The sequence below is a fragment of the Nasonia vitripennis genome, chromosome 5 (assembly GCF_009193385.2).
Source record: "Nasonia vitripennis strain AsymCx chromosome 5, Nvit_psr_1.1, whole genome shotgun sequence".
Classification (NCBI taxonomy): Eukaryota; Metazoa; Arthropoda; class Insecta; order Hymenoptera; family Pteromalidae; genus Nasonia; species Nasonia vitripennis.
In genome coordinates this window covers 2,766,517-2,794,514 of record NC_045761.1, presented here as the reverse complement: position 1 = coordinate 2,794,514, position 27,998 = coordinate 2,766,517, and the positions used below count along the sequence as shown (strand labels likewise).

At 46.1% G+C, this 27,998-nt stretch overlaps 1 protein-coding gene across 19 annotated transcripts; it reads right to left on the bottom strand.

Moving 5' to 3' along the window:
* Nucleotides 1-12: 12 nt before the first annotated feature.
* Nucleotides 13-27,512, bottom strand: LOC100123311 (guanine nucleotide-binding protein G(q) subunit alpha). Of its 19 annotated transcripts, XM_031932436.1 has the most exons (10): nt 26,136-26,263; nt 24,341-25,061; nt 14,281-14,465; nt 13,494-13,648; nt 12,875-13,003; nt 11,872-12,000; nt 10,964-11,093; nt 10,730-10,883; nt 8,114-8,221; nt 13-6,505 (listed from the first exon to the last, which is right to left on the bottom strand). In XM_031932436.1, the coding sequence occupies exons 2-10, from the start codon at nt 24,456-24,458 to the stop codon at nt 6,423-6,425; spliced, it is 1,191 nt and encodes a 396-aa protein (XP_031788296.1). In that variant the 5' UTR covers nt 24,459-25,061; nt 26,136-26,263; the 3' UTR covers nt 13-6,422. The 19 variants fall into 19 exon arrangements, with proteins under 19 accessions (XP_031788296.1, XP_032456214.1, XP_031788295.1 ...); XM_032600323.1 differs by lacking the exons at nt 11,872-12,000; nt 26,136-26,263 and adding an exon at nt 27,103-27,510; XM_031932435.1 differs by lacking the exon at nt 11,872-12,000.
* Nucleotides 27,513-27,998: the final 486 nt, after the last annotated feature.

The following is a 27,998-nucleotide window of genomic DNA, read 5'->3' as shown; positions in this document are numbered from 1 at the left end:
CGTAGACATTTGTTTGTTTGTTTTTTTTTTTTTTTTTTTTGGATACTTTCCGACGATCCCCGTCGTTTCCTCTGCCATCGGCCACAAGTGCCCCTCAATTTTTCGGACTCTGAGATTCGCGCGCTCGTCGAAATCCGCCGGGCCCCTCGATCGAAAATCAGATTCGAAGAGAGGGATAGAGAATTTTCAAAGTAACAAAAGTACAAACAAAGGCGCAGGGGGAGCCGGCAAAGTTCGACGGACGCTCACACTACTTTCCTTCTAGCCATATATGGTCGATCGCTTTGGCGCTAAAAAGTTCTCACAGTCGCACATCGGAATTAGGTATATATAATCGCAATAGCACAATAAAACCCGGCCACATTCACTCTCGCGCTCTCCTCAGATTCACGCAAATGTATATGTACGCGCTCTCTTTTTCTCTTCCGCAATTTTCATCATTATGTTCGTTCGACGCGCTAGCGTTTGCTTTCCTTCGTTCCGCCGTGTCGTTTTTTTTTTTTAATTCACCACGCTTTTGCTCTCCCCTATATTCGCGTACACTCATTACTAATTATTTTCCACAATTTAATTTTTCTCTCATCATGTGTCCTAATCTTTAAAACATCGATCGTCAGTCTCGAGCACTTTCACTCGTCCGCACTGAAAACAAGCAGTATTATAATTATTATTCAATATTATTTGTTGTTATCTCTTAATATTATACTTAATTCAATGTATTTATATTATATTTTGTATTCTTCCATATAAACTCATTTTTTCTTCGCCGCTGTCGTAAACGTCATCGTAATCAGTTATCATTACCAGCATTATCATCGAGTGTGAGCCAAGGGTAGGTTTGTATTTTTTTTCTCGTTTATATTTATTCTCGCGTGCCTACGTCGCTATATGTTTATCTTTTTCCTCTCGTCTTCGCGCGCGCGCTCATGTTGTGTGTGTGTGTGTGTGCGCGTGGGTGCATGTATTCGCCTTAGACAATCCTTATACTTTTCACCGTTTTTGTATTCACCCTTGCTGGTCTCAGCGTGTGTGTATGTGTGAATTTGATAGTGTGGGTGCAGCATGCCGCAGTTGTCGATCGCCCCTTATATTTATATACTTTTTTCTCTATTATACTCTCTCTCGTACACCTCTTATGTTTGCTTGTTTGTTTTTTCTGCTTTTGATTAAGATCGCGAGCGCGAGAAGGGACAAAAACACCGGCGCACTCGCGCGTTTTTTTTTTTTATTATTTCTCTTCTTGTATATAATATGTGTGTATGAATACATAGGAAGGGCTGAGAGCGGGACGTCTGTTTTTGCCGGATGCGCCGAGTCTCGTCGCTCCGAAATCGGCGACGCTGATGCGCACTTTCATTCTCGCTTATATAATATTGTTGGAGCGAAATTTTGATTTTACAAATGAAATACATACGTCAAAGTATACATACGACACACCTTTCGAATAGACGAACCGAGAAAATTAAAATTATTATTTACACGCTATATATGGCAATCGATTACGCAGTATACAATTTACAATACACAATTTGTTCCCCATTCGCACGAAGCTCAACGAGCGAACGATCGGAAATCTGCAGAGCGATTGGACAAAAGTGCTATGTAAAATCTTATACACATGCGATTATAGCTGTGTGTATTCAAATCCTTGGGCCGTGAGATGCTCCAATCTCTCTACAGATTTCCAAAGGTTTCTCGCTCTTTAAATAAAACATAAAATATACAGTCAGAAATCAAGGAGAGAACGGCATGACAGAATAAAGACTCGTCGCCGAGTTCAAAGTACCGAGAGTCGTTCAGCAGCACTGGCATTTTCGTTCATTTTTCAATTTCTCATACCGAGGGAGGAAAAATCGAAGGAAGAAGGTAAAATTGGTATTCTTATTTTCTCGGTTTATAGTAGTATTTTGTTTGTTTCTTTCTCTTACTCACTCTCACTTTCGCACTTTTAATCGTTCCTAACATCGTCGCATTTTCATCGAGGAAGGGGGACGATAATGCGCTGGCCAGCGATGAGCGAGCGCAGGCAGTGAACGGTTCATCATACGTACGCAACGTAAACCGTTTTTTTTTTTTTTTTGTAATATATATATTTTTTCATCCACTTTTTTCTTTCTCTTAAATCTTTATTTTATTCTTATTTTACTCTTTATTTTCATTTTGTTAATTAGTTACTCTGCTCCTTCGACCTCGTTTGTCCGCGAGTCTCGTCGTGCGCGATGTTCCTCGGTAAATCGCTTTTATATATAGTAGTGGGAGGGAAATGGGGCGAGGGTACAAGGTGTCTGGTCGGAAAGGGAAGAAGTACGAACAGGGTGTATCGTTTAATGTGGATTTTTTTTCTTGCTTAATCGTTAGTTATGTTTATATGTTTTTCGTTTTTCATCGACGCGCCGCCGTACCGTCGCGAGGCGAGGCCTACTACCGCTAAATAGTATCTGTCGTCGGTTCGATGATGGGGAAAGGTTTACATTCGCGACGAACACCAACACACAACACACCCATCGATTGTTATACAAAAGTCGAAAAAGTAAATGCTTCGTCATCGTGGACAGAGAGAGAGAGAGAGAGAGAGAGAGAGAGAGAGAGAAAGAGAGAGAGAGAGAGAGAGAGAGAGAGACGATGAATCGTGGAAATCGATTTTTTTGTCTTCTTATCTCTCGTCTGCTCGTTTCCGTTTCTGGAATATGTGCGTAGTTTAAAGAGAGAGAGAGAGAGAGAGAGAGAGAGAGAGAGGGAGATACAAAGGGGTCGATGGTGAAAGAAGTTGCGGTATATAGTGGTGACGAGGACGTGATAAGGAGTTTTGTTTTTCTTTCATTCGGGAGCCGAGGAGAAATTCAGAAAATCGTCTTAAGAGTTGGTCCATTGTTATTGTTTGGTACCGCCGACAGAATGATAACGTTTCGGGGCAAACAACTCTGCGGCTTTGGACACAGAGAGAGACTCGCATGACTCTCGAAAATTTTCCACATATTCACTCGACACAAGTTTCATTTATCGTGATAAAGTCGCCAAGAATTAAAGAAGATTTAGATCTAAGCTTTTTATGTAATTTTTTTATTCAAACTAATACAGTTTTTGTTATTTCATATATTAAAATGACACAAGTTCAAATGCCTGTTAAATAATTGATAAGCGCAGATATTACTCTTAGAAATTGTGAAAAATTTCTATATTTTTTTAAGCCTATCCCTGTGTCATTGTAGGATGAAAGCGTATGCAAGAAGTAAGATGAAAATTATGTGGATGTTTACCGACACGACAATAACATATGACACATTATACTTTTGATTTCTTAACTAAAAGAACTTTACAATTTCAAATGACATCTGGCCTCCACGTCAAGATAATCAGCCACTTTATGAAGTATCAAACATTCATTGCACTTAATTTGTCTCTTAAGTAATTAATTAAAAAATGACTTAAATATAACAATCGATCAAATAGTCGTTATCGTCCCAGAGACCAGATGTATATCGAATAAACATCTAATCAATCCAAGTCGCAAAGTCGATAAAACAGTTTCCTGACAGCCTTCGACCCGTCGCACATAGATCAACGAAACGCCATCATTCTCATCGGCAACTAGTCCAGTCCAGTCATTCCCTTTTCGGCGACGATATTTTTTAAGAGCAATTCTAAATTTCTGCCTCGGGTTGAAGACTAGATATTTGCTCTCGGAGGACGATCGAGATCGCAGCCCTCGCACTACTACATCGAGAGCACACACCGCCATATTAAGTCCGCGAAATCAAAAGTGACGATCATCGGCCATCGACGCTTTCGATCTCGCCGCGTTCCCGCAATTTATTTTTATTTTTCGTCACTCTGTTAAGATATTTTTATTTCCAACGGGTTGCTGTATTCTCTTTCCTTTATTTACTGTTTGCATCGTTACGCAATCGTTATTATTACATTTACCTTCCCTAGCCGAATGATTTCATCAAAAGCATAGAAAAACTTCCCGAATAGTTTACATAATTTCGACGATTTTATTTCGTTACTTACTGAGATATTACATTAGCACAATTTTCGAATAATCAATCATGTTTTGTTGCAATAACTAAGTATTATGGAATAGTAAATCAGTTATGCTCTTACATCTAACCAATCACATCGTTTAAATGCCTTAACTGGAAATGTAAATTAATATTTTGTGCTTTTATTGTGCGGCAAACAATCACGAAATTGCGCTCAATGAAATCTCCAAGTTTCTAGTTTGAATAAGGAGAAGCGGAAGTAGGGAAGGGAAAGGCGGATTCAAGGATGAATGGCATAAAATTGAATGGACCTCTTTGCCCTCTCGCGTTACTTCTTCTTTACTTGCTTGCCGACGTTCCTCGACGCTCGCTATGCTAGATATTCTTTTATATATTATATATAACAATATTTATACGATGAATCGTGAATTTGAGTCACATGCAGAAAGAACTCTTAGTCATTTCTGGCACAGTTAAAAAAAAACACAAAAAAACACTTTGGCTCTTCGCGTCTAACAAAGGACTGCAATAAAAACACCACACTAGTAAATGGCACTAGAATTGCTCTCACTCGTGTCTCCAACTAATTCGCGATTAAAAAGCTTTTCGTACCGATTTTTTTTTTTGTATTATTTTCATTTTTTTCTTCGTATCATCTATCGCTCGCACTCACACACGCATACTTTCTATCTCACTCTTTCTTTCGTCGTATTTTCAAAGAGAAAAAGATAGAAAAACCAAAATTCACCACATTTTTTTAATTTACCGCTGTTGATCTCAACTCTATCCTCGTGTCGATGATCATCCGTTTATATCTATACCTCCCTCGCTTTTCCACGTCGAGACAATTGTTTTTCCTTAACTTTACTCTATTTAATTATTAATGCTTTCCTCTTCGTCCTCAACTCTCTCTCTCTCTCTCTCTCTCTCTCTCTCTCTCTCTCTCTCTCTCTCTCTCTCTCTCTCTCTTTCTCTCTCTCTCTCTCGACCCAAGACTGACACTGGACAGACGTGGCACAGCGTGGCTAAATACGCTGTGCTTCGCGAGTTTGTTTTTGTATTCATTTATTTAATAATTCACGTTTTTTTTCTATATACTTTAATTAATTTTCTTTCCTTACTCAGTGTCTATCGATTTATTTATTTTTTATATATATATATAAAAATCAAGTGACATCGCAGTCAGCCGAGCTCGATCGATTAAGCTAAGCTATATAAAAAGGTAACAAATTCAACGCATGGAGTATGAAAGTAAATCGGTTCGCCGGTTCGTCGGAGGGGGGTACACGAGAGACTTTGCTTCTTATGTCTTATTTTATATCTTTTTCATCTTATTTGGAAGGGCTTTTTGACGGGAGTAATCGATGACATAGGTTATTTGTTTATCTCTCTCTTTTTCGACTTGATTTTTCACAATTTGTTTATTAGTATTATTTATGTTCGCTCTTCGTACAGAGTGCGTAGGACGTCAGCGACTTAGATCCTTGATGAATGAACCTATTACTCTACATCTCTAGAACTCTGAACTTGTCACGAATTGCCGGAACCTCGCGCCTCGTTTTCATCTCGCCACTCTCTTTTTCCCTCTTTCTCTCGTGATCTCCCTTTGTCGATCATTTTGTTCCACTTGTAAACTACCTAAGAATGTCCTCGACGAGAAGCGCCGTACGACGATGCGATGCTTCGAGAGGCTGCCAGAACGCGGCTGCGCGATGTTAGCTATACTCGACGCGTTTCGTTCATCATATTGTTTAATTTCTCATTTTTGCCGCGGCCCTCACAACGTGCTGCTTGCTTCTCCTTTACTTTTATCGCTGCCACTATATACTCTCCACCGTGACGCGACGTACGAAACCGTAATCCTCTTGAAATCGTTAATAAAAACGCGCCTGCTTTTCTCTCCTGCATACATACTCGCAGTCGCACGCACGCACACACGCATACACAGTAGACTCGCAGTAATAGTTGCAGTCTCTTTGCTCTTCTCGTCCTCGTCGATGCTGTCGCCGTCTCTGACACTGTACGTGTATGCGTACTCTAGTGGCGATGGCGCAACGTCAAATGGTCGTCGAGAATGTTAACGATGATGCTCTCCGTGGGACGCATCATCGTCGTCGTGCTGGTGCATTCGTCGACGTCGTCTGCGTGGTGGAAGAGAATGTGAGAGAAAGATAGAGATAGAGAGAGAGAGAGAGAGAGAGAGAGAGAGAGAGAGAGAGAGAGAATGAGAAAGAGAGAGCGCGACGAGGCTTCCGTCAGCGCCGTTCGATCGCCGCAGCGAAGCTCAGCTTGTCGTCGTAGTCGTTATCGTAACTGCTGCTGCACGCTGGGCGCGCACACAACTCGCTGGCTGCGGCTCTGGCTCTCTTCTTTACTTATGCTTCTGCTGCTTCTTGTTGCTGTGAGCCGTTGTCCTCGAGGAGAGAGCACGCGCGCCCCTTACACCAAATTGTATTCCTTCAGATTGGACTGCAGGATCGTGTCCTTCACTGCCGCGAACACAAACCGGATATTTTCCGTATCTGGGAAAAGAAAAATTAGTTAGTTCATCATATCTTTCAAAAGGTTTGTCATGATATGCAGAAGCTCCAGTTTTGCGAGTTTTCATTTAAGTAGTAATGTGTGTTAGTAAAAATGAGCATCCGGATATCGTTGTACATGCATCTGCAGCAAAGTTGTGACCAACCATGACAGCTGTATTCTAATAGCTTTCGACTTGGCTTTAATTTTTTTGTAACGGTCACAAGTTTGCAGCGAAACCAAGATTAGAAAAACTTACCCTTTATTAATAAAAAAGACAAAAATCAAAATAGCAGTCCTTTCATGCTCGTGCAAAAAACAAACGACAAAAAGAAGAAGTTTCAAAAAAGGAGGGTGACTGATTTCAGTCATCCATCTGTTCGTTAGAATAGACAGACTTCATCCCCATAAAAAAGAAAGGTAAAGGTCAAAGACACATTGACAGAGTTAAAGAAATGAACAACACAGGTGTAAGTAGTCGTTATCGAAGTTGTATTATATCATTCATTAGCATAACAGTATAAGGGCTGGGGCGAGTTAACATAGTATCATAAGAGATAATAAATAATGCGTTCGATTATTACAGACGACAATATGGATAACGGAACCAAAGGGAGGCGAAACGAAAAAAAAGCGTTCGCGTCGCGTGAAAACGTTTGTGCACATGCTTTTTTTCCAACACACCACCGTAGAAAAAGGCTTTATATGGCAGCTCTCGTCTATCCTCTATATTCTTTGGTTTTCACATGCACGATTTTTTTTTCATCGTATCGAGACTTCGGTGTGTCACGCGCACCTCGTTCTCTGTCTTTTTCTTTTAAGCATGCAAAACGCGCAAAAATATCATGTAGCCTCACGAAGAGAAAAGAGAAAGATAGAGAAAGAGGGCATGCACTGGTGCACTGCATCCCCTGCTGAAGAAGAAGGAGAAGAAGCGTGTCTCTGTTGCATCGTTCAAGCCAAATTAAATTCCTTCAAGGCGTTCTGCATGATCGTGTCCTTAACGGCGCAGAACACAAGCTTGATGTTTTCCGTGTCTGTAAGCGTTCGGGTGTATCCCCGCGGTTTTCCCATGCGTGGCATGCAGAGAGTTTAGTTCGAAAGAATGGAAAGAAAAAAAGTCACAGGTTAGGTTATCCATTATACCTTCGGAAGGAAAAGAGAAAAAAATAAATTCAGCGCCGACGTAGAGAGGATCCCTGTTAAAATCGAGAACACACACGGGCTTTTTTACAAAAGGCCAGAGGGATCCTCCCTTTATCGTCGCCTCCTCTCTTGTGCTTATCCATATCCACAGAGATGAATAATTGTAACATCTAATCGACACGATCTACTATCAACGATGTTCAACTGCAAGGCTCTCCCAACAGCGACAGCAGCAGCAGCAGCGACAGCAGCAGCAACAGCGTGAACGTCGTCGCGCGACGTTCAAAGAGATACGAGCGCGCGAGGCCAATAAAGGGGACACACATGCGATACAAAGCAAAGCAAAGTGAAGCAAAGCAGAGCTGCTGAGCACGGCACAGTAGAGAGAGGGAGTGAGTGAGTGAGTGAGTGAGTGAGAGGCAGGCAAAAACGCGATAGCCGGTCTGGCTTATCGGGGCACCTACCTGTGGCGCACGTAAAGTGGGAATAGATAATCTTTTCGCTATCTGGATTGAGGTCGACGAACATCCTCAGGATGAATTCTCGAGCCGCTGTCGCGTCTCTTTGAGGTCCTAGAGGAGATACAACAACAAACGAGGCAAGCTTACAGCGTGGGTTCTTACAGCGTATTACATGTGCTTATACATATGTTTCTATATAATTCGTCTATCATAATTATTCGTGTGATGTATATACTTCTAGCGAATGTGCGAAATGTTTTTTTGTTAGCTATGATTTACTTCGGTTGTTAAATGTTTTATCGATTAGCTGGACATGAAAACTGTGCGAATACGATGATGTAAATCTACGGAAGTTGTACGAGTGTGTTGGGACTTCTCGGACCAGAGTTAGTTCATCAATCTTCGACTGAAGGGTGTGACGCACCGACACATTTCCTACCTTACCGACACTTTCTCGATAGCTTATTTTGTTAAGGATATTTTTAAAATCGCAATTTCAGATACAGGCATCCAGTGTCGGCAAGGCAGCCCGAGTGTCGGTCCGTTTCACCCCCCTCTGCAAACATAGACTACCATTGTATTCTCAGTCGAATATGCTAAACTTCTCAAAAAAGTAAGTAGTCTGTGTTTCAAAACGCGCAGTCGATGCACCCATTAATCACGAAGCGCGTCAACTCTTTCAGAAACTCAATAAATGGATTACAATGTGTTTTCTGGAAACGGGGAAAGTAGGATATTTCAAGGAAAAGGTGCTGCTAAAGACGTCGTTCGGCGTCAAGTATATGACAAATATAATCATATCTAATTTGCAAACCACTCAGGAGTTTCTATACACAACTACGTATACAGTTAATAGCGGGAGTAATAAAAAAAAAAACCGAAGACGAAACCTTAATTCGCTTTGCTCTTGAATTTGCGTCACGCCTCGTTCAAATAACGCGAGCGGAGCCACGCGAACTCTAATCAACTTGGAATCCCGAAGCCGAATTGCGTTTTCGCAATGTTACAGCACAGACTTTCGAGCTATAAAGCGGATTTTTTAAATTTCAATTTCGAAAGAGTTTATGATAAGAGCTACAAGATAGAGAGTCGGGAGTTTTCCCAATGACTCTATCATTGAATTATTTGCCGGGAGAACCGAGTAAATCTTTCCTACCTCGGATCAAGCGATTAACGCTACGTTCAAGTACAGGGCCTCGTATTAAAAATTAGATTAAAAGTACCGCTCGGCAAGGTTAAGAAGAGGCCGTACGTCGTTGGCTCTAGATTAGCAATTGTTCCTGCTATCCGTTCAAAATTTCACAATGAGCGCGTGAAAATTATTTCTCCACGTGAACACACCCGATGTGTTATACGACAACGGAAGATTTGTTCAAGAAATGCAAAAGTCATAGAAATGGACAATCTTAAGAGCAACGTCGCGAATGCTTCCGCGTACACTTTCCCCCTACACGCGAAAACAAGAGAATTAAAACAAGCCTAAGAAAACGCGATGGTCAAGGGTAAGTGGCTGACGGTGTTCACGACCGGCAACGTCGGCGGCTCGAACGCGGAATCCAATTGCACGTCCCCAAGGTCGGCCTTATCGCATTAGAAAGACAGAGGGAGAGAGAGAGATAGAGAGAGGAGTCGACGCGGAAATTCGCCTCGGAAGCTTCACACGCGCTCTCTGAAGCAGTTAAAAGGCTGTGTTTGACGAGCACGACTCCGGCCGCGAGCGAGGGCTCTTATGCAGCGCGCGCGAGTCAGGAAACCGTTCTGATAATCCAAACTCTTTGTTGAGGTTACGCAGACACGAAGGACGCCGATCGTCTGTATAGAACGCGCCGAGCGCCGACTGTACTCTTGTGCAATAGGCTGAAACAAAGTCGCTCGCGTAATAAAAATGAATCCACAGACCTTTTCGTTTCGGTCGGCCGTAGTTTTCTACACGATTCCGAGGTTTATTCGAGAGGGATATTGCTACTCTTTCAATCGAGCATTCGTACCAAACCTTTTATCTTCATATACGAATATTGTTTGTCTGTTTTTTTTTTCTAGCATAAAACTACCATCAAATATACAAATCTGCTTTTAAGATAAAAACGAGTCTAGCAACTACACGCACTGAACATGTGACATGAAGAAATTTCGACGTACGTTAGGCGACTCCGATTCAATAAGCAAACTGTTACTTGAAATACAGCACTAGCGCCTAATTGTAAGGCACAAACAACTGACCGAGAGAGATGTCTTTATTTTTTGCTGAATCGTTCAAGTTAACAGACCTGTCGCGGTAGTGAAGTGAGAGTAGCACGTACGATCGGGGTCAGGATTGTTTTTCAGGTATCCCTGTAGAATGAATTCTCGGGCCGGTTCATGCTGTTGTTTAGGTCCTATGCGATATTACAACTCATTACTGAATGGCACCTTTAACCTTACGAATAACCAGCGCGGCGATAATGATAGTTGTGTAACGTATTGGATTTTTTTAATTATGAAATTGGGTATATTGGCGACAGTGGGACGGTGACATGGGAGAGTTTATGTTTTCTGATCCGACAGTAGTGAACGCGTCCGAATCGAAAAAAAAATTATTAGTGTGTTTCTAGTGTATGACAAAAGTAGGCAGTTGCTTACCATCGTATTCTGGGAAATAATCAACCAGATGAGAATACATGATTTTCTCCTCCAACAGATCTTTTTTATTCAAGAATAGGATAACGGAAGAGTGCTGGAACCACGGATATGTTATGATCGTCTTGAACAGCGCTTTACTTTCTTCCATTCGATTCTGAAAAATAAAACAACGAAAAATTTAGTGTCCGGCTATCAAAACGCGCATATTATATTTGCTCGTGGTCTGAGACTTACCTCGTTTTCCGATTCAAAGAGAATTTGATCGTATTCACTTAAAGCTACTAAAAATATAATGGAAGTGACATTTTCAAAACAATGAATCCATTTTCTTCTTTCGGATCTCTGACCGCCGACGTCTACCATCCTGCAAAATTTTAAAAAATCGTTGATTAAACAGTCTCGCAGCTTTCTCGCTGCTGTTTCTCAGCGAGGATCGCGTGTACATGGTATTGTTAAAATTATTCTACTTTATGCAACTCTGTAAACTTTGAACAAACTATCAAAAAAGTTTTAGAAAGCAATTTTAAATATACAACAGATAGTTATCAAATGACACATTTCCATTGAATAATTAGTAAAAGAATTGCAAGTAAACATTCACAAGTAGTTACAAATCCATACACCAATTAAAAAGTAGTCATGCTTTAGATTGTTAGTATATCACAATAAAATAATGAAATAACAAATATTACGTAAAATCAAGTTATTAATTCCAGCATCTTGCAAAGCTTGGTACATTTCCACCAAAAAAGGAAAACATTCTGGATCATGACTAGATCATTTGAAAATCTCTTTTATATTCTGGCACTTTTCAGAAAAGATTCTCCTGGCACATTTTAAACAAAATCGCGTTTATCTACTACACGTTTCAGAGTAAAATGACAATTAGTCCCATTAGAATAACGCGAAGTAGAAAAATAATCGAAATTGTAACGCACGCGCTCATATACACAAAAGACTATTGTGATATATCAGCATAGCGGCGGCCGATTAAGATTGAACATTTCCTATTAATAGCCTCGGCTTCTGTTCAATGGCTGCGCGCCACTATTAGACCGAAAATCGAAACAAATGAAGAAGCCTTTCTGAAACATTCTGATTCGTCGAGCTCTTTCCGTAAACGCGCTCACTGAAACAAGTACCTAAATACGATGGAGTCCAGATCGAAGGGATACTCTAAAATGCCGGTTGTGGGAACTCGAGCTCGTAAGATGTCTTGCTCGGTGGGAAGGAAGTCTGGCAATGAAATGCGATCTATGTCACTAATATAACTGTAACACAAATCAAGCCATTGTCTGTCGTAACCCATGCCATGCAGATATATATGTATAAATGTATATTAGATATATAATACAGAAGTAGTGAATCGCAAAATTTTAGAGTGTTTAGTAAAAACATATAGATATCAAGGTGGTCCAAATCCGGTCATGCCTTCGTGCAATCACCTGTAACTGCGAGGAGTGTCGATCGAGCGAGAGCTCGCGTGCATTTTTCATCAGTTCCAGTGCAACGAATCGCCAGAGACGATTAACGTTTCAGGTCCGTAAACGAGCTCTCGCTCTATCGATCAGGAGAGCCGTGCCAGTGCTATTCTGGATCATTCATAATTTCTCTTCGCGAGAAAAGCATCGTCCGATAATCATTCGTTATGCATAACCCCGCCGTGTGGTACAACAATTTTTAGTCACTTTCGCCGAACGAACTTACGAGCAACCGTTGCAAATAATTCACGACTTCAGTTGCAGAGAAAAGGAAGCTCTCTCGTGACACGAGGACGACTCATAAAAATACACGCACTTCCGTCGTACGCTTCCCGAGAACACCAGAAAGAATAGCACGGACTCGACTCCATCTCTCTGTCATTGATTAGTAAACGGTTAAAACTGCAAGCTCTCTCTGCATGCGTCGATGCTTCCTCGGGAATATCATACGTGCTCGCATGCGTGCACAGAGTGGAGAGAGATACGAGGAGACAGAGAGAAAGGTAGAGAGAGAGAGAGAGAGAGAGAAATATGTATGTACAGATCAGCCCATAATAAGAGACACCCATGCGTCCGTGCAGCCCGAGCGAAGAGTGTGCACCATAATCCAGCAAGTGATAATGTTTTTGCAACGCTATATTGTCTCAGCCACGTTGCGACGTACCTAAATCGGATCTCTTCCAAGTCAAAGGGATATTCAATTATACCGGTAGTGGGCACTCTTACACGAAGAATGTCCTGTTCTGTGGGGAGGTAGTTTGGCGCCGCAACTCGGTCTATCTCCATCAAGTAGCTGTAACATTCTTTTACTTAGTATATACACGCGCCTGCTGCAGCTTTTCCTCGTATTTTGCGCTCATGCATTTTTTATTACAACATACACTCGTGTGTACGAGCCGATTCCGATGAAGCGCGTAACTTATGTAACGCGTCGATAGCTTCTTGGGCAATGTATACGTATATAGTTCAGCAGCGCGGAGTAAAAAGTATTGGGCAAGGTCTCTCGCTACAGATAGTGCAGCTGCGGCGCGGCGAAGAGCGCGATTCAGCTGGCGATATCTCTTTGAATTTTTTTTTAAAAACGTGCCAACCGAAGTACGTTATAATGCAGCGCGCAATAATGCGAACTCGAGATAGGTAGAGTGAAAAAATGCGCTAATTGGTCTGCGAACGATACAGCAGTCGTTGAGGAGAACCTAATGTGTGTGATCGATTACAGTGGAGTAAAAGTATTAAAAAAAAAAAAAGAGATAGATAGAGAAGGAGGATGAGAGATGACTTACTACTTCGCAGAGTCCGTCAGCTGGTACTCTCGTCTGCGGTCGTAGCACTCCTGGATTCCAGCGTCGGCCCAGAGATCCTTTATCGCCTGTACGTAGGGCTCCTCGAATGATGTCACCGTTTCGAAGTCGATGGCCCGTACAAGCTCGGCTTTTTCCTGAAACACGCAGGCCAGAACGAGAGCGGATGACGCAAGTCCAAATACGTATTGTGCTCTCTAGTCTTGTTAATCTAGCTAATGTTTCAGGAGCTGCGCGCCAGCACCGGCCGCGGAGGCGTATAATAGAAGCCCGAAAATCGACGGTTCGGCTCTCTCTCTCTCTCTCTCTCTCTCTCTCTCTCTTCTTTCTCTGGCTATCCGTGTAAAATGAACTTGCCCGTTTATCGATTCCGAGGAAAATTTTTAGCCGACCCCCCGCGCGTGTAACGCACCGATGTCACAGTAGCCGGGAGCCTTTTCTTGCGATAGCGCGAACATCAAAATATAAAATATGTAGTAAAAAATGAAGAATCGGCTCTCGAAAAATTTTATCCGGGCGAGATGCAATGAGCGCGCGGGAGTGTCGAGAACAGCGAGAAGTCGAAATTCTATTTTCGTAAGGCGCGTTCCGTTCGGCGAAAGCTCGCGCAATTACTCGGAGGGGCCGAACACGCGCTTTGACGCCTTGTTTATTCGTCGGAAACGCTGCCGTGTGCGCGCGGGGGCGGAGGGAGTTAGAGTTAGAGAAAGAGAGAGAGAGAGAGAGAGAGAGAGAGAGAGGGGGGGGGGAGGGGGAGGGATATACTCACTATATTTGAAGACTCCGCGTACTGAATCTTCAGCAGATCCATCGCTCGGATCATGCTCTGCATCGCCATGAAGATATTTTGGTAGACCAGCTTAATAAACCCCCGTTTATCCTCGTCTGAGTATCCGGATCCGTGGATGATTCTCATCTGTTTGATAAATGTGGACTTGCCGGATTCACCAGTACCTGGAACGCAAGAGGATGAGAAAAAAGTCAGTCGCGTACATCGTGATTATAACATGGTGTTATTGTACGATCAAGTAGTAGAGGGCCGAAGCGGGTCAGACGCGCGCAGCAATTTTAGAAGCGGAAACAGCATCGGACAATTCGCTCGAGAGCCGCGTGACTTCCTTCCGATCCGCGTAACGAACCCGCGGAATCCCCGCTTCCGGTATGCGAGATTTTTGGCTCGACTACCCCACCCACACGCCGTGTGATACATGTCTCGAGGAAAGAATGGCCGCCGCTGCTGCTGCTCTCATGCTCTCGCGGTGGGCTGTGTTAGAGAGAGAGAGAGAGAAAGAGAGGCGACGAAGACGACGGCAGGTGGCGAGAGGAGCTCTATCTCTCTCTCTCTCTCTCTCTCTCTCTCTCTCTCTCTCTCTCTCTCTCTCACTGGCACTGTGAAAGCATGAATGAAAACCGCGAGCTCTCTCTCCCTCTACACCTCTCTTTATCTTGCTCTCTTTTCTCTCTGCTTGCCAGCGCTGCTCTCTCGGCCCTTACGCTCTGAGCTGTGTGTGTGTGTGTGTGTGTAAGTGTGCGAGCTTTACATTCTATTTTCTCTTCTCGTCTTTTTAGTGTCTCTTTAGCGCAGGGAAGGCCGGCCGCTTTGACTGTCGCGTCCGCCTCGTTATTATTCTCTTTGACGGAGATTAGCGACTTTATGAAATTGATTTGGCTCTTGGCCCTCGGCTCCGCGAGTTACACCGTGTAAAGTAAAGCTCGCCTGGAGCGGAGAGCTGAGCAGCGCTGATTCTTTTTTTTTTTTTTTACATAATGTATGCTCGCGGGAATAAGTATACTTCCTTTTTCTTTTTTAAAAAAATCGTTCCTCCGTGTTTATAATGAAAATTAAATTGAAGCCAGAGATACAGTACACTTCGTGTGTGTATGCACCCCTCCGCATCAATTTACCTTCCCCTTTATTGCTCGAGAGGGGAAAAAGAGTCTCCGCAGCGAAAGAAAAGCTGGTAAATCATAGAATCGCGCGCGCTTGCCGCGCTCGAGTAATTTCATAGCTCGGCTCCGCGAGCCGAGGAGAAAAAAGCGCAAGCGTAACTCATTCTCGTCGTTGCGTTTTACTCGCGCAGTGCACCCGTGGGTACAAGTCCGACGATCGCGACGCTGCGCGAACTATATGATTCACACTTGTGTATAAGAAAAGCGTAGGCGCTGCGCATACATATGTATATTCGTATTGATTTACGCATGTGCGAGACCGAATTCCCAGGGGACGAACGTCCCCGTGTGTGTAGCAAGAGAGGGAGAGAAAATTTTCTTAATCGACACGCTCCCGATCGCGGCTAGGGTCACTGGCCGGCGAACTTTATTACGTATAGCTCTATGCGCGCGGAGCACGTTGCGTTACACGTGTATGTGTGTACGTGATGGGGTATGGGAAATCGCAGAGACGCGAGAGCTGCTTTCAGGTTAGGGGCGACTTTTCGCTGAAAGCGTTGAGGAATATCGTTGTAATACGTATACTAGTATCATTATTAAAAAAAAACACACACACATTCCGTGGTTAGCAGCGAGTGTTTTGCTGCGCGAACAGAAGACGACCATGGTGTCAGCAGGCGTATCGCTTTCGCCGCATAGCGAAATTCAAACAGTTATTATTCGGCTTACTCTACGTATTTTTGTATAATACGACCAGCCGCGGACGATTAAAATTTCACACTCCGGCGATGTATCCCTGCCCTACATTCCGACACGAAAATCCACGCAAAATCCACTCAAAAAACGTCATCGAATCCACACGCACACCTACATGGTATAATAGGGGGCAAGCTCGGCTCTCTCTCTCTCTCTCTCTCTCCCGCGGATGCACGCCGAGATAAGGGCGTAGGCGCGCGCGCGCCCTCTCGCTTTTCTCCCGGTTCTATACTGGCGTTCCCAGAGAGAGAGAGAGAGAGAGAGAGAGAGAGAGAGAGAGAGAGAGAGAGAGAGAGTTGAGAGATCGTCCGCGCTGCAGCGAGCGCGAAGAAAAAATCGACGGAAGGAAGGAAGAGCGAAAGCCAAGCAACGGTACTACTGATCAGGCCTTTCTGGCTCTGCTCTCGAGGCTGACTAATTTGCGCGCCTCCGGAATCAATCGCCGTCCATGAGAGAAGAGAGACGCATCTCATATCCAGCGAACGGTAATCGCACGTTCACGGAGCTGAGAGAAGAAAGACACTCGTAGAGGATCGGAGAAAGAGGGAGAATAACCTTGCACAGGGCGGACCTGCTACACTGGCGGCGAGTGAGAGAGAGAGAGAGAGAGAGAGAGAGAGAGAGAGAAAGAGCAGTGGGGTATAAGAGCGAGAGGGCGAATGACGGGATGGGTCGATAGATGCCGACGACGAGCGGCGAGAGCGCCTCGCCTGCCACCCCAGCACACATACACACACACACGGCGCCGGCTGCTCCCTCCGCCAGCGAGAGGGCCCATCCCTTATATATACAAGCGCCAGACGGAGAATATAGTTGTTCTATGCTTTGGATGCTACTTTTTCGGAGGCTGTTGCTCGCGTTCCGCTATACTCGTGTGCGTTACACACAGCGCGCGAGATGAATGACTTTATTTCTCCCGAGTCGGTCTGACCAAACCCGGCTGTGTTCTACTTCCCTCGGCCCGGTATCGGTGCGAGGAGCTACGCGCTCTTAATTCGCGAACTATCCGCGGCTCTGCAGCGCGCACCGAGTGACCTAGAAATAACGAGCGTCCGAGATCGGAGCTCTCGCTGATAAACAACGTTGATTTGCTAATAGCGCTTCTAACGCCGAACGAGAGCTTGCGCTGCACAGTCGAGCTGCTAAACGATGCGCAGAAAACGCAGTGTGAAAAACATTAACTCTATGTCGCACGCATCAATCTCCTCAGCTCTCTTTCTTTCTCTCTTCACTTTCCCGAGAGCTAGCAGTAGTAGTATACAGAGCCGAGCGGCGCACTCCCCTCTCGTAGTTTCGCCCTTCGGCAAAACTGCTGCGCCCTCGTTTCGATAGGTCGCCGCACCGAGCGCGCGGCTGCTGGTACTACCCGCGGCCTTCTCTCTCTCTCTCTCTCTCTCTCTCTCTCTCTCTCTCTCTCTCTCTCTCTCTCTCAGTTGAAGAAAAATAAATCGCCACGAGAGAGAAACCGCACGGCGGCGGACACTACAAAGCCACACCGCCGAATTCCGCGAGTTTATACGTGTATTTATATTTATGCAGAGTACGCGCAGAGATAAAGAGACGGCAGAGAGATATTATACAGCCGTTTTGGGGAAAACCGTACTCGCGAGAATCGAGCCGTGTGTATTATACACACACGGACAAGTAGACACACGCGCGGAAGCGATATGGAGGGCGGAGTAGGAACAATCGAGTCGGCTCTCGTGTGCGCGCGCGCTATGTGTGTATGCGCTATACCTCTCTCTCTCTCTCTTTCTCTCTCTCTCTCTGTCTCTCTCTCTCTCTCTCTCTCTCTCTCTCTCGCGCGCGCGGCCTTTCATACCGAATGAAAATTTGCCTCCCATTGTTTGTGGCAGTTTAGCGCTTGAAAAATTGTCTCTTTCTTCTCCCTCGCTATAACTGCTGCACACGTACGTGTATAGGTATATAGGCGCGCATTATACGAGGGTGAATGCTCGTTAGCTCTCTCTCTCTCTCTCTCTCTCGCGGTGGTGCTTTGCGAAATTCGTTTGGAAAATCGTGACTTTGTCAGTTTTACACGCCGGCCGACTTTGCGTAATCGCGAGGACGGCTTTTATAACGCGATTTGCGGCGAGATGACTCTCTCTCTCGTTGCGGGTATTTTTAAACATTGACTAATCTTTCACTCTCTCAACCGGAGAGCGCAAAAATCCGAGGTGAACAAACTGCGAGTTACGAGGAGAATCGCACGTCTCTGACTCTCGTTACGCATTGCGGAAAAATGTTATCGATGCGCGCGCGCGTGTGTGTTTGTGTATGTGTAGGTAAAGTGGATTCGAAGACACAGAACTGAGGATTGAATAATTTTACATCGACTATAAACTATAAAAGCAACACCTCTGATGATGAACATGATCGTTGTGTGTCATATGCAAACGGAGCCTTCGTAACTTTGTATTCCGTTTAGACCAACTATTGTGAATGAAAAATATGGAGAACAATCAAGACATGTATCTACGAAAATAAAACACATACTCGCGCGGCTTTCCAGATATACAAGCGCAAGTTTCGTACGTGCCCGGGGTGAGATCAGTACGTCGAGGCGCGCAACACACGCCGAGACTCTGTGTGTGTGTGCGTGTGTGTGTGTATTATAATACGCCGATGCAGGGAAGGAAAATAATGAGACATGCATTGACACAACAGAAATCATGACTGCATATAAACATAATTAACTCGGTTTTTCGCCGACAAGTCGCGCGTGTTACGTGTCGCGATCGAGAGGGAAAGCGATACGTATTATTGCAGAGGTCGTTGCGCGCCTCGGATTGATTAAGGAGCTTTATATTGTATCCGTTAAATCTCGGTGAGATATCGCGCTGAATGTTTAAAAATTTTACCCCACGCGGCGATCGAGTGGTCATGACAGCAATTATCCAGATAGGGAAAAAGAGTCGACTACATACTTTTCGACTCTCTCTCTCTCTCTCTCTCTCTCTCTCTCCGGCTGGCACACGCGCGCGTGTAATGCATTATCCCCTATAGCCGGCAAAATTTCAATAACGCTCATCCGCGCGTCCCTCACCCCCGCGCGCATTAATCACCAAAATGGAAAGAGCTTCGGGGGGCCAATCACTGTCCTTCCATCCCTTTCTCTCTGCTTTAGCACGCGTTCCTTTCTCCCTCTCTCTCTCTTACGGCTATACGCTATATACTCTTACACACACACACACACATACGCGCGCGCGCGCGCGCGAGAGCTAATCCGATGAAAAAGCTCGACTGCGCAGACACATGCAAATTAATACACAGAGGAATCCACGCGGCTGAGATTTCTCAGCGTCGCCGATGCTATCGCTCAGCGAGTGTATATAGACTATATACGTGACCTACTGCAGCAGCGCAGCATCGAGACCACGTGGCGCGTCCGGTAATTAAAGGTACACAGGTGTGCAACGCCCGAGAGGTGAGAGCGAGAGAATAGAAGAAGCATATACATAGCTGTGTGTGCGAGCGAGCCACTTGACGTCCCAATTATAATGGTTTGCATGACAGGGAGAGAGATACAAGTTCGATCTTGCCTGCGTATCCACCTGACTGCAACGTATAATTACCCCCGCTCGCGAGCAACGTCTTTATATCGCACACGAATTGCGATAGCTCCTCGTATACACACACACACACACACAGAGAGCTGACCTCGAGCAATAAGACACAAACACACACGGATCGAATCATCGGAGTAAACTCACGCACCGCATATATACGACGAAAGGGTTCATCGACCGTCGTATATACACTGGGATGTGTATAGTCGCAGCGGCGCAAAAAGAGCAGTGAAAAACGCGCGAGCGCGATATTGCGGGCCCCGCTGGCGCTCGTAATAAGGGGTATATCTCGCGGAGCACGCGCTCTCGTATACACACACACACACAAACGTTTTACCCAAAGTCACGCGATTTCAAATAATCACCGAACACGGCTCGTCGTCCGCCGAGAGAGCGCGGATCGATAAGCGCGCGCGCGGGCTTCGGCCTCTAAACAATGCGCGTTTTTTGGTTCGTTTAATTCTGACGCGCGACGATTCGCTCTCCCCATCTCGTGTACGCGTGGCTATGTGTGTGTGCGTGTGATGTGCTTGTCCAACAAGAAAAAGCGAGAGGTATATGGTGTTGTTATTTGTGTTCGGCTGCAGGGGTTGTTTCGAGTTTTTTCAATTGTACCTCGCCTGTTATCGCTATTAACTGCGCGTGTGCGGCCCGTGATATGGGTATGGATTTCGCGAATCCGTTATATCGACACACGGTGTGAGTGAATATTCGAATAATTTAGTCGGCGATTCATTACAGATCGAGCCGTGAAAATATTTTACACGTCGCTGTTAAATAACATTAACGGCGGTAATAATATTTAACCGCTCGGTAATGTATGTGCATACGCGAATTGAGCTCGGGAACTAGACAGTATGACAGTATATCGGGGGTTTCGTGGTTGAATCGAAAGCGTGAGAGGTATAGAAAGAAGAAACAAAATTTCAGTAGTTTTGAAAAAAAAAAACAGACGTCATGAAATACTAAGTCTTCAATCAAATGGGTTAGATTCATCAACGTGGAGCATTTTATAGAATACTTGCTATACGTATTTTTAGTCTGAATTAAGTGAACAAATGCGTCAGACAGATAATGTCGGGGTTTTGAACCAAAAAATCGAGTATCTGCGTCACACCGTGTGGGATAGTAGGGACGTATTAAATTAGGAAGGAGACTAGAATATCCCCATGTCTCAATTATCAAGGGGTATTATTTTTAAATAAAAGCATCGACTTCATTACAAAGTACAAAAGTTTTAATCATACTCTCATGCGCAAATATTCGAGGACTCAAATGTTCTACGCTAGACTAATTTAATTACACGTTCGGTTGATTGAATGTTAGGGCAGTAGTGGTAACTGTGAAATGTTCAGTATATGCTAATGATAATATGTGTACACCAGACGATGTAATTGGATGCTCAAAGAAGCGACAATATTGAGACTACCCTGCTCGACTACATCAGTACAAAATTAATATTCAATTTTTACCCATTTTCGCTCGTGTGATGATGGTGTGATTCTGTTATTAGAAGTTATTCAGGGAGTGTAAAATTATATAACATCGTGATGCGAGAAGCTAATTTAATAAGAAACTTCAATACTCAATTTTGAGGTTTCATCCGATTAATAAGAATTAAATTACACAAACTAAGTCAGACGAATTCTCGCGTCTATGAGACGGATGTCTGAAAACAAAAAATGCGTACGGATAAGTGTCAGGTGTCTGCATTACCGAATAATACATTTTACAAATAAAAATGTAGTATTGGATCAAATGACAACATAAGGTTCTTCGTTCAAACTTGCTTGAATTAAAAAAGATCATCGCTTGCTCCAGCTTGTCCATAAGCATATCAGCAGTCATACCGACAAATTATTTCCCACCACTCATCGCCCTAATAGAAGCCTAATTTCATATGTAATACCAAGCCCAATCGACGTTGAGCGCCGAGCAACAAAACAAATGCACGAGCTTTGTAGCAGCGAATCAGGCCCTCGGCGAGCGCCTGTAAACGTCAATCAAACGCTTTTCAGGGTCTATGCCAGACGTTCACCGAGAGACATTGAGCTTGACTCGCTAAGTATCTGTGTTAGCCGCACACATGACTGTGTTATTAAATGAAGCCGTATACTCGCGCGAGCGGAGAAAAAACGGCCGCGAGCACACGCGCCACGGACAAGCCCGAGCCCTTCCTGGTTCGAGAGCTTCTCTATTTTTATATAGATATGAAAAATTCAGCTCCTACTGTATACTATCAACATCGCGACTGTTTCCTTAACCTTGGCATAACGGCAGGGAAAAATCAGTTCAATCGCGCGGCATGACGTGTCAAGAGAAAGATAATAATATAATGCAAGAGCCGCGGGAGTAAGAGCTGCCGTGAATTATCAACGAGATTACGGAGTCGATAAGTGCCGTCTATTGTGTATTCGATTAAGCTCTCGATAAACCTTTGGCCGCATAAGAGAATTGTATAAGATTTTAAAGTGCGAGCACACGCCGGTTCCGTCTTCTCTCCTCTCGAGTGCGTGTTTGTTTTGTCGATTACGCGCTCTCTCGGATATATTGTACTGATAATAATGTACACCTCGGAGTAATATAAGACCTGATGCGTGTGATTTACAATGGCTTTTTCTCGAGAGAGGGAGAGAGAGAAGCTGTGTTTGTTTACTTTTTTCTGCGATTTGAATTTTGAAGTACACGATCGAAATTATTAGTCATATTAGCGCAACGCACAGCGCGCTGTATCGCGAATCCTGGCGCGACGCGTCACATCAAGGCGTGTGTGACGATGAGACGCGCTCTAAATTTGGCTCGCTGGTAAATATCGTCCTTATCGCGTTATACATCGTTTAAGTCGTCTTCCGTGATTTTCCAAAGTTTCGCGCGCTTACGCTACGTGAGATGCATACGGAGAGGAGTGAATGCTGTAAACCTGTAATATTACACTGGTTCTATCATCTCTCTCGAAATCTGCATATGTGCGTTTATCTCTCTTTCTGCTGACTCATCGCGATTTTCTACCACTACATACGCGTTTTCCTTTACGAAAATGAAACGGTTAACGATATTGTATATCTAATCTCTCTCTCTCTCTCTCTCTCTCTCTCTCTCTCTCTCTCTCTCTCTCTCTCCGGGGGGAGCGCTGTTTGACATCCTACATCCAGCGTATAATATTTACACATCACGAGCGCGCGGCGAGTCATGAATATGCAGGCATTTGGAAAGAGAAAAAAAAACTTGAAATTCATGATTTTAGAATCGCGCGCACGCGAGTGCCGGCCTTTCCGCGTCGCTTTATTTTTTATCGAACCTATCAATTGTATACATCGTCGGCACTCGATCGGGGAGATATTCGAATCGATGGTTTATTCGCTTATGGTGAGTCAGAGCCGGGTATAAATATAGCTCTCGAAACTCGTTTTACCTAATCGCGAGCATACTATTGGATTCTCCTATTTTCCGATCGACGATAATCTCGGAGCGAATTTCGGAAGCGCATAATCGGGAGCGAGCGCCGTGCGCTGAATCGCCAAGCATCGTCGGCTATTAGGCAAACACAGCGAACGCTTGTATGCGTGTGTGTAAACCGAGAGGCAAATATCGCACCTTTTCCTATAACATTGAAAATCGTGCGCCAGCTGTTGGGTGTACGCGGAAAAATTAGGTCACGCGCAGCGGCGTTTACACAATTGCCAGCGCGCGCGGTGGCCAGAGAGAAAGAGTCGAGGAAAACCGCGGCGATTCTCCACTTTCTCGAATCGCCGGCACTCGCAAACACGTGACGCAGGCGTCGGGGGGCTAGATCAATTTTTAAAAATAAAAGCTCCGGGGTCGGTCCGACCATCTCTGTGTGCATGTGTGCGCGCCCGCGCGAGAGAGAGAGAGAGAGAGAGTCGGCGCCTTTTTCTATCGGACGAAAGCTGTGCGAACCGCCGTGTGCCGCGCGCTGCACACGCCCGGTTCTCTCTCGCTCGCAAAAACCCGAATAGGGGGAGCACCTGAGCGAGAGAGAGAGAGAGAGAGGGATTCGAGCGCAAGGTCGCTGAACCTGCACAGGTGAATCCTTTCATGAGGGATTTCGGAGCCGGTATACCACTTGTGTGTGTTTTTTTCTCTCTCCGCAAAATCTCTCGCGAGAGAGCTTGAATTTTTCGAGGAGGAACTGATACGCTGTGATCGAGCGATTGAATTTTTCGAGGAGGAGCTGATACGCTGTGATCGAGCGAAACGCGAAAGGGGGTCATCGTTTTCAGGTAGGTCAATGCTGATTCGCGCGCGCGCACACATACACACACACACACGGGAATTTCGAACGCTCCTGCAGCTCGGATTTGAACGTAAACAAGTGAGCCGGGGTGATTGTTCAGTTGCGATTCTCCTGCTCGAGTTCGCGGAAGGAAGGAAGAGAGTATAGAATAAGGTGGACGGGTCGACGTCCCGCATGTGCCGCCGAGAGAAAAGGTCACACGCGCGCTCCAGGATTTTGGAATTTGAATTTTGGCCTCTCGCTCGAAGAGGCAGAAACAGGCGGCTGGTATTCATGCAAATTCGCAAAATAGCAGCAGCAGCGGCGAGCGAGCGAGCGAGAAACGCGAAAGGAAGGAGAAAAGAAAACGATGGACTTACCCAGCAGAAGGAGCTTGAGCTCTCGCCTGGCATCTCGTTTGTCCCTCCTGAGCTGGCGCTCGATCTCCTGGTTGATGCGCTTCTGCTCCTTGGCCTCTTCCGACAGGCAGCACGCCATGGTGTCGGCGGCCCGCTGGAGAGCCCCCTAGGTAAGGGGCTGCACCGGCTACCTCGTCAACAACAACAACCACCTCCGCAACCTCCGCCTCCTCCGCCACTTCTTCGCTCTGCCCTCGGTGATGCTTTTGATGCTGCTGCTACTACTAGCCGGAGCTAACGCTGCTGCTGCTAGTGGCAGTAGCCGTTGGCTGCTGGCGCGGCTCGCGCTGCTCCCGAGCGCCACAGCCTCCAGCTCTAGCTGCGAGCGCTCGTCCTCTTCGTCGTCGTCTGCTGCTGCTCCTGCGAAAAGCTGCTGCTGCTTCTGCTGCTGCTGCGCCGCCGGCTTCGACACACGGCCTGCATACCCGCGCACTCGTTACCAAGGAGACGCTGCTGCGCTGCCGCCGCCGATGCCGTCCATAGATCACCAGCACTTGCACTACTACTACTACTACTACTACTATGACTACTCAACAACGCACGGCACACTTTGCTTCTGCTGCTGCAGCTGCTGATTATGCTTCTCCGTAGCTATATGTACACTCGTCGTTGTCTTCCAGGAGCGCCGATTACTACTGACACATGGGGACTGCTGACGATGCTTGCAAGTTCGTTGCTCCTCCTGTCATGGAACAGAGAGAGAGAGACAAGAGTCCAGTGTTAGAGAGATGGTGTTTCGTTCGCTTGTGCGCGCGCTCTCGCGTATACACACGAGAACTGCCGCTACAACATTTACAAGGGCAGAGTGAGAGAGAGAGAGAGAGAGAGAGAGAGAGAGAGAGAGAGAGAGAGAGAGAGAGAGAGAGAGAAAGCTATATATGCAAGGATGGCGATGATCGAGGAAAGGAAGCTACCGCGGGTAAGGGCAGAGGATACAACAGGAGAGAGAAAGCCACAGACGCACACACACACACACACACACAACAGACGCAACGCACTCACAGAGACGGAGTCGACTCGGGAGTCCGAACAGCAGAGGTTAAGGAGCACAACAGCGAGTGAGAGAGAGAGCGAGAGCACTGGCGAAAATCGGACTGCGCCACGCGCGCGCGACTGCGACGTGTGCAATAACTTCACGGCTCGTACATGTACAACCCGTCGCACAGAGATAGCGAACACCGACTGTGCCGCCGAGTGTTGCTCGATCGACGAGGACGTCTACTTCGCGGACAGCGAGAAGAGAAACACACACGCGCCAGCGTACAGAGAGAGAGAGAGAGAGACAGAGAGAAAGAGAGAGAGAGAGAGACAGCAGCAGCAGCACACGGGGGCCTCTCTCTTCGACGTTCGGCTCCCGGCGCGGTTGGGTGTGGTAACCCGCCGCTCTCCTTCTCTCTCACTCGCTCTCTCTTTCTCTCTCTCTCTCTCTCTCTCTTTCTCGCTCTCGCGCGTGCGTAGCGCACAGGACTGGATGAGCTGCTGCTGCTGCTGCTGCTGCTGCTGCGGAGACTCCGAGAGATACGTGCGCGCGGTCGTCGGCTATATAGACGCGCGAATCTCGCTGCTGCTGCTGCTGAACACTCCGATTCTTGAATTGACACTCGCACTCTCTTTTCGCGCTGTGGAGGATAGGTTATGAGCGAGGAGGAAAAGACGAACTTTCTCGAGCCTCGTAATGAGATGTGCGGCCCGGTCGACGTGGGTGGAAGCATAGAGGAGTATGCGGAAAGTAAAGAAAACAGTACGCAGAGTATACCGTGTATATATACACACACTCCGACGTCGAGCCGCTGCTGCTCGTCTGCTCGGTCAGCCGGCCGGTCGTCCGGTTTTTATCACTGCGGCCCGGCGCCCGCTTCTCTCTCTCGCTCTCCCTCGTTCGGGCTGCGAAATCCGCTTATACGGCCAAACCAGATTATCGGCCGGACAGGAAGCCCGAGAACGACGGCCAAGAGCGAGTATCAATGTCTCACCTTCCTCTCTTCTCTCCCTGCACACAGGCCTTTGCCTTTGCCTTCGCCGCGAGCACAGAGGGAGTAGCCTCGTGGTCACCCCGTAGCATCAGCCACTCCTAGAACACGGCCCAGGGAGAGAGAGAGAGAGAGAGAGAGCACGTGTCCTCGCCGGAAAGCTTAGCCGGATTACGAGGAAATTAGAGAAAAAAGATCGACCGGGATGTGCTCGCGGAGAGAAAGGAGGCTGACGACTCTCCACTGCGCTCGTTTGAGGTTAGGTCCGACCGGAGAGTCTTGCATATATACGTATAGGCTCCCCGCACAGGGTGACACGAGCGAGCGTATCGGAGCAGCAGCAGCGAGGAAGTCAGAGTATGTACCGGTCGTCCGTCTGTATACATCCAAGCTATGTGTATAACCGGGCGTAGAGAGTGAGAGAGACAGAGATGGTCGATGCGTAAGGCAGGGGGAGCGAGAGAGAAAGAGAGAGAGAGAGAGAGAGAGACATCGATCGCGCGAGTACACCGCCTCTCTCTCTCTCTCTCTCTCTCTCTCACTTATGCTCGGATGCGCGCACGACTCCCGAAAAATCCCCAACTCGCACACACATGCACACGCACGCACACTCGCACACTCGCGGGTTCACAGAACAGAGAGAGAGAGATAGAGAGAGAGAGAGAGAGAGAGAAAGAGCTACAGTAGCTTTACGGGTGTATATATGTATAGTACACATAACAGAGAAAGAGAGAGACTTCGGCTCGTCCTTACTTCTCTCTGTCGTCGGTCGATCAGCAGCACTGCCTCGTCTTCCTCCTCATATCGTTTTCGCGGACTGCTCCTCTCTCTTGTCCCGGTCGCTTTTCACTTCCTCCACTGCTGCTCTTCGCTCTCTGGCTATGTGCTAACGCTCCTAGCGCACTACTCCCACACGCGACATGTATGTATATTTATCTACACACCGCGCCGAGAGAGAGAGAGAGAGAGAGAGAGAGAGCGAGCGAGATGATCAACAGAAGAGTGCGAAAAAGACGGAGAGACAGACAACTACTGCTGCTGCTGCTGCTGCTGCTGATGTGTACGTAGCAGAGAGCGCGAGAGAAAGAGAGAGGCCGAGAATAATAATGGAAGAGCAGCAGCTCGCACTGTACACCACTTTTTCTCTCTCTCTCTCTCTCTCTCTCTCTTGGCTCGCGACACGTACTCGAGTACACAACTCAGCTCCGCTGCTCTTCGCCGCCGGAGTCGTCGTCGTTGTTGTCCTCTTGGACGACACAGCGTACACGCACTCGCTCCTTGTTACACGCACTGCAGCCGATATACAACGCGCACAGACATATATACATATATATAAATATATATATATATATATAGAGAGAGAGAGAGCAGCGGCAATGTTGCAAGTACTCGCGCGAGGATGGGCTCGGTCTTGGGAGAGTTGCTCTCTAGTCGCGCGGTACACACACTGTATATACGTATATAATAATACAACAGCAGGCGAGAGCTTGCGCGCGCGCGCGCACACACAGAGACAGTCACGAACTACTACTGCTCTCTCTCTCTCTCTCTCTCTCTCCGCGGACAGCTCTTGCACGGGGCCGCAGAAAGAGAGACGGAAGACTCGGTCGTGTGTGTGTGTGTGTACAACACCGATGATGGCTACCCGT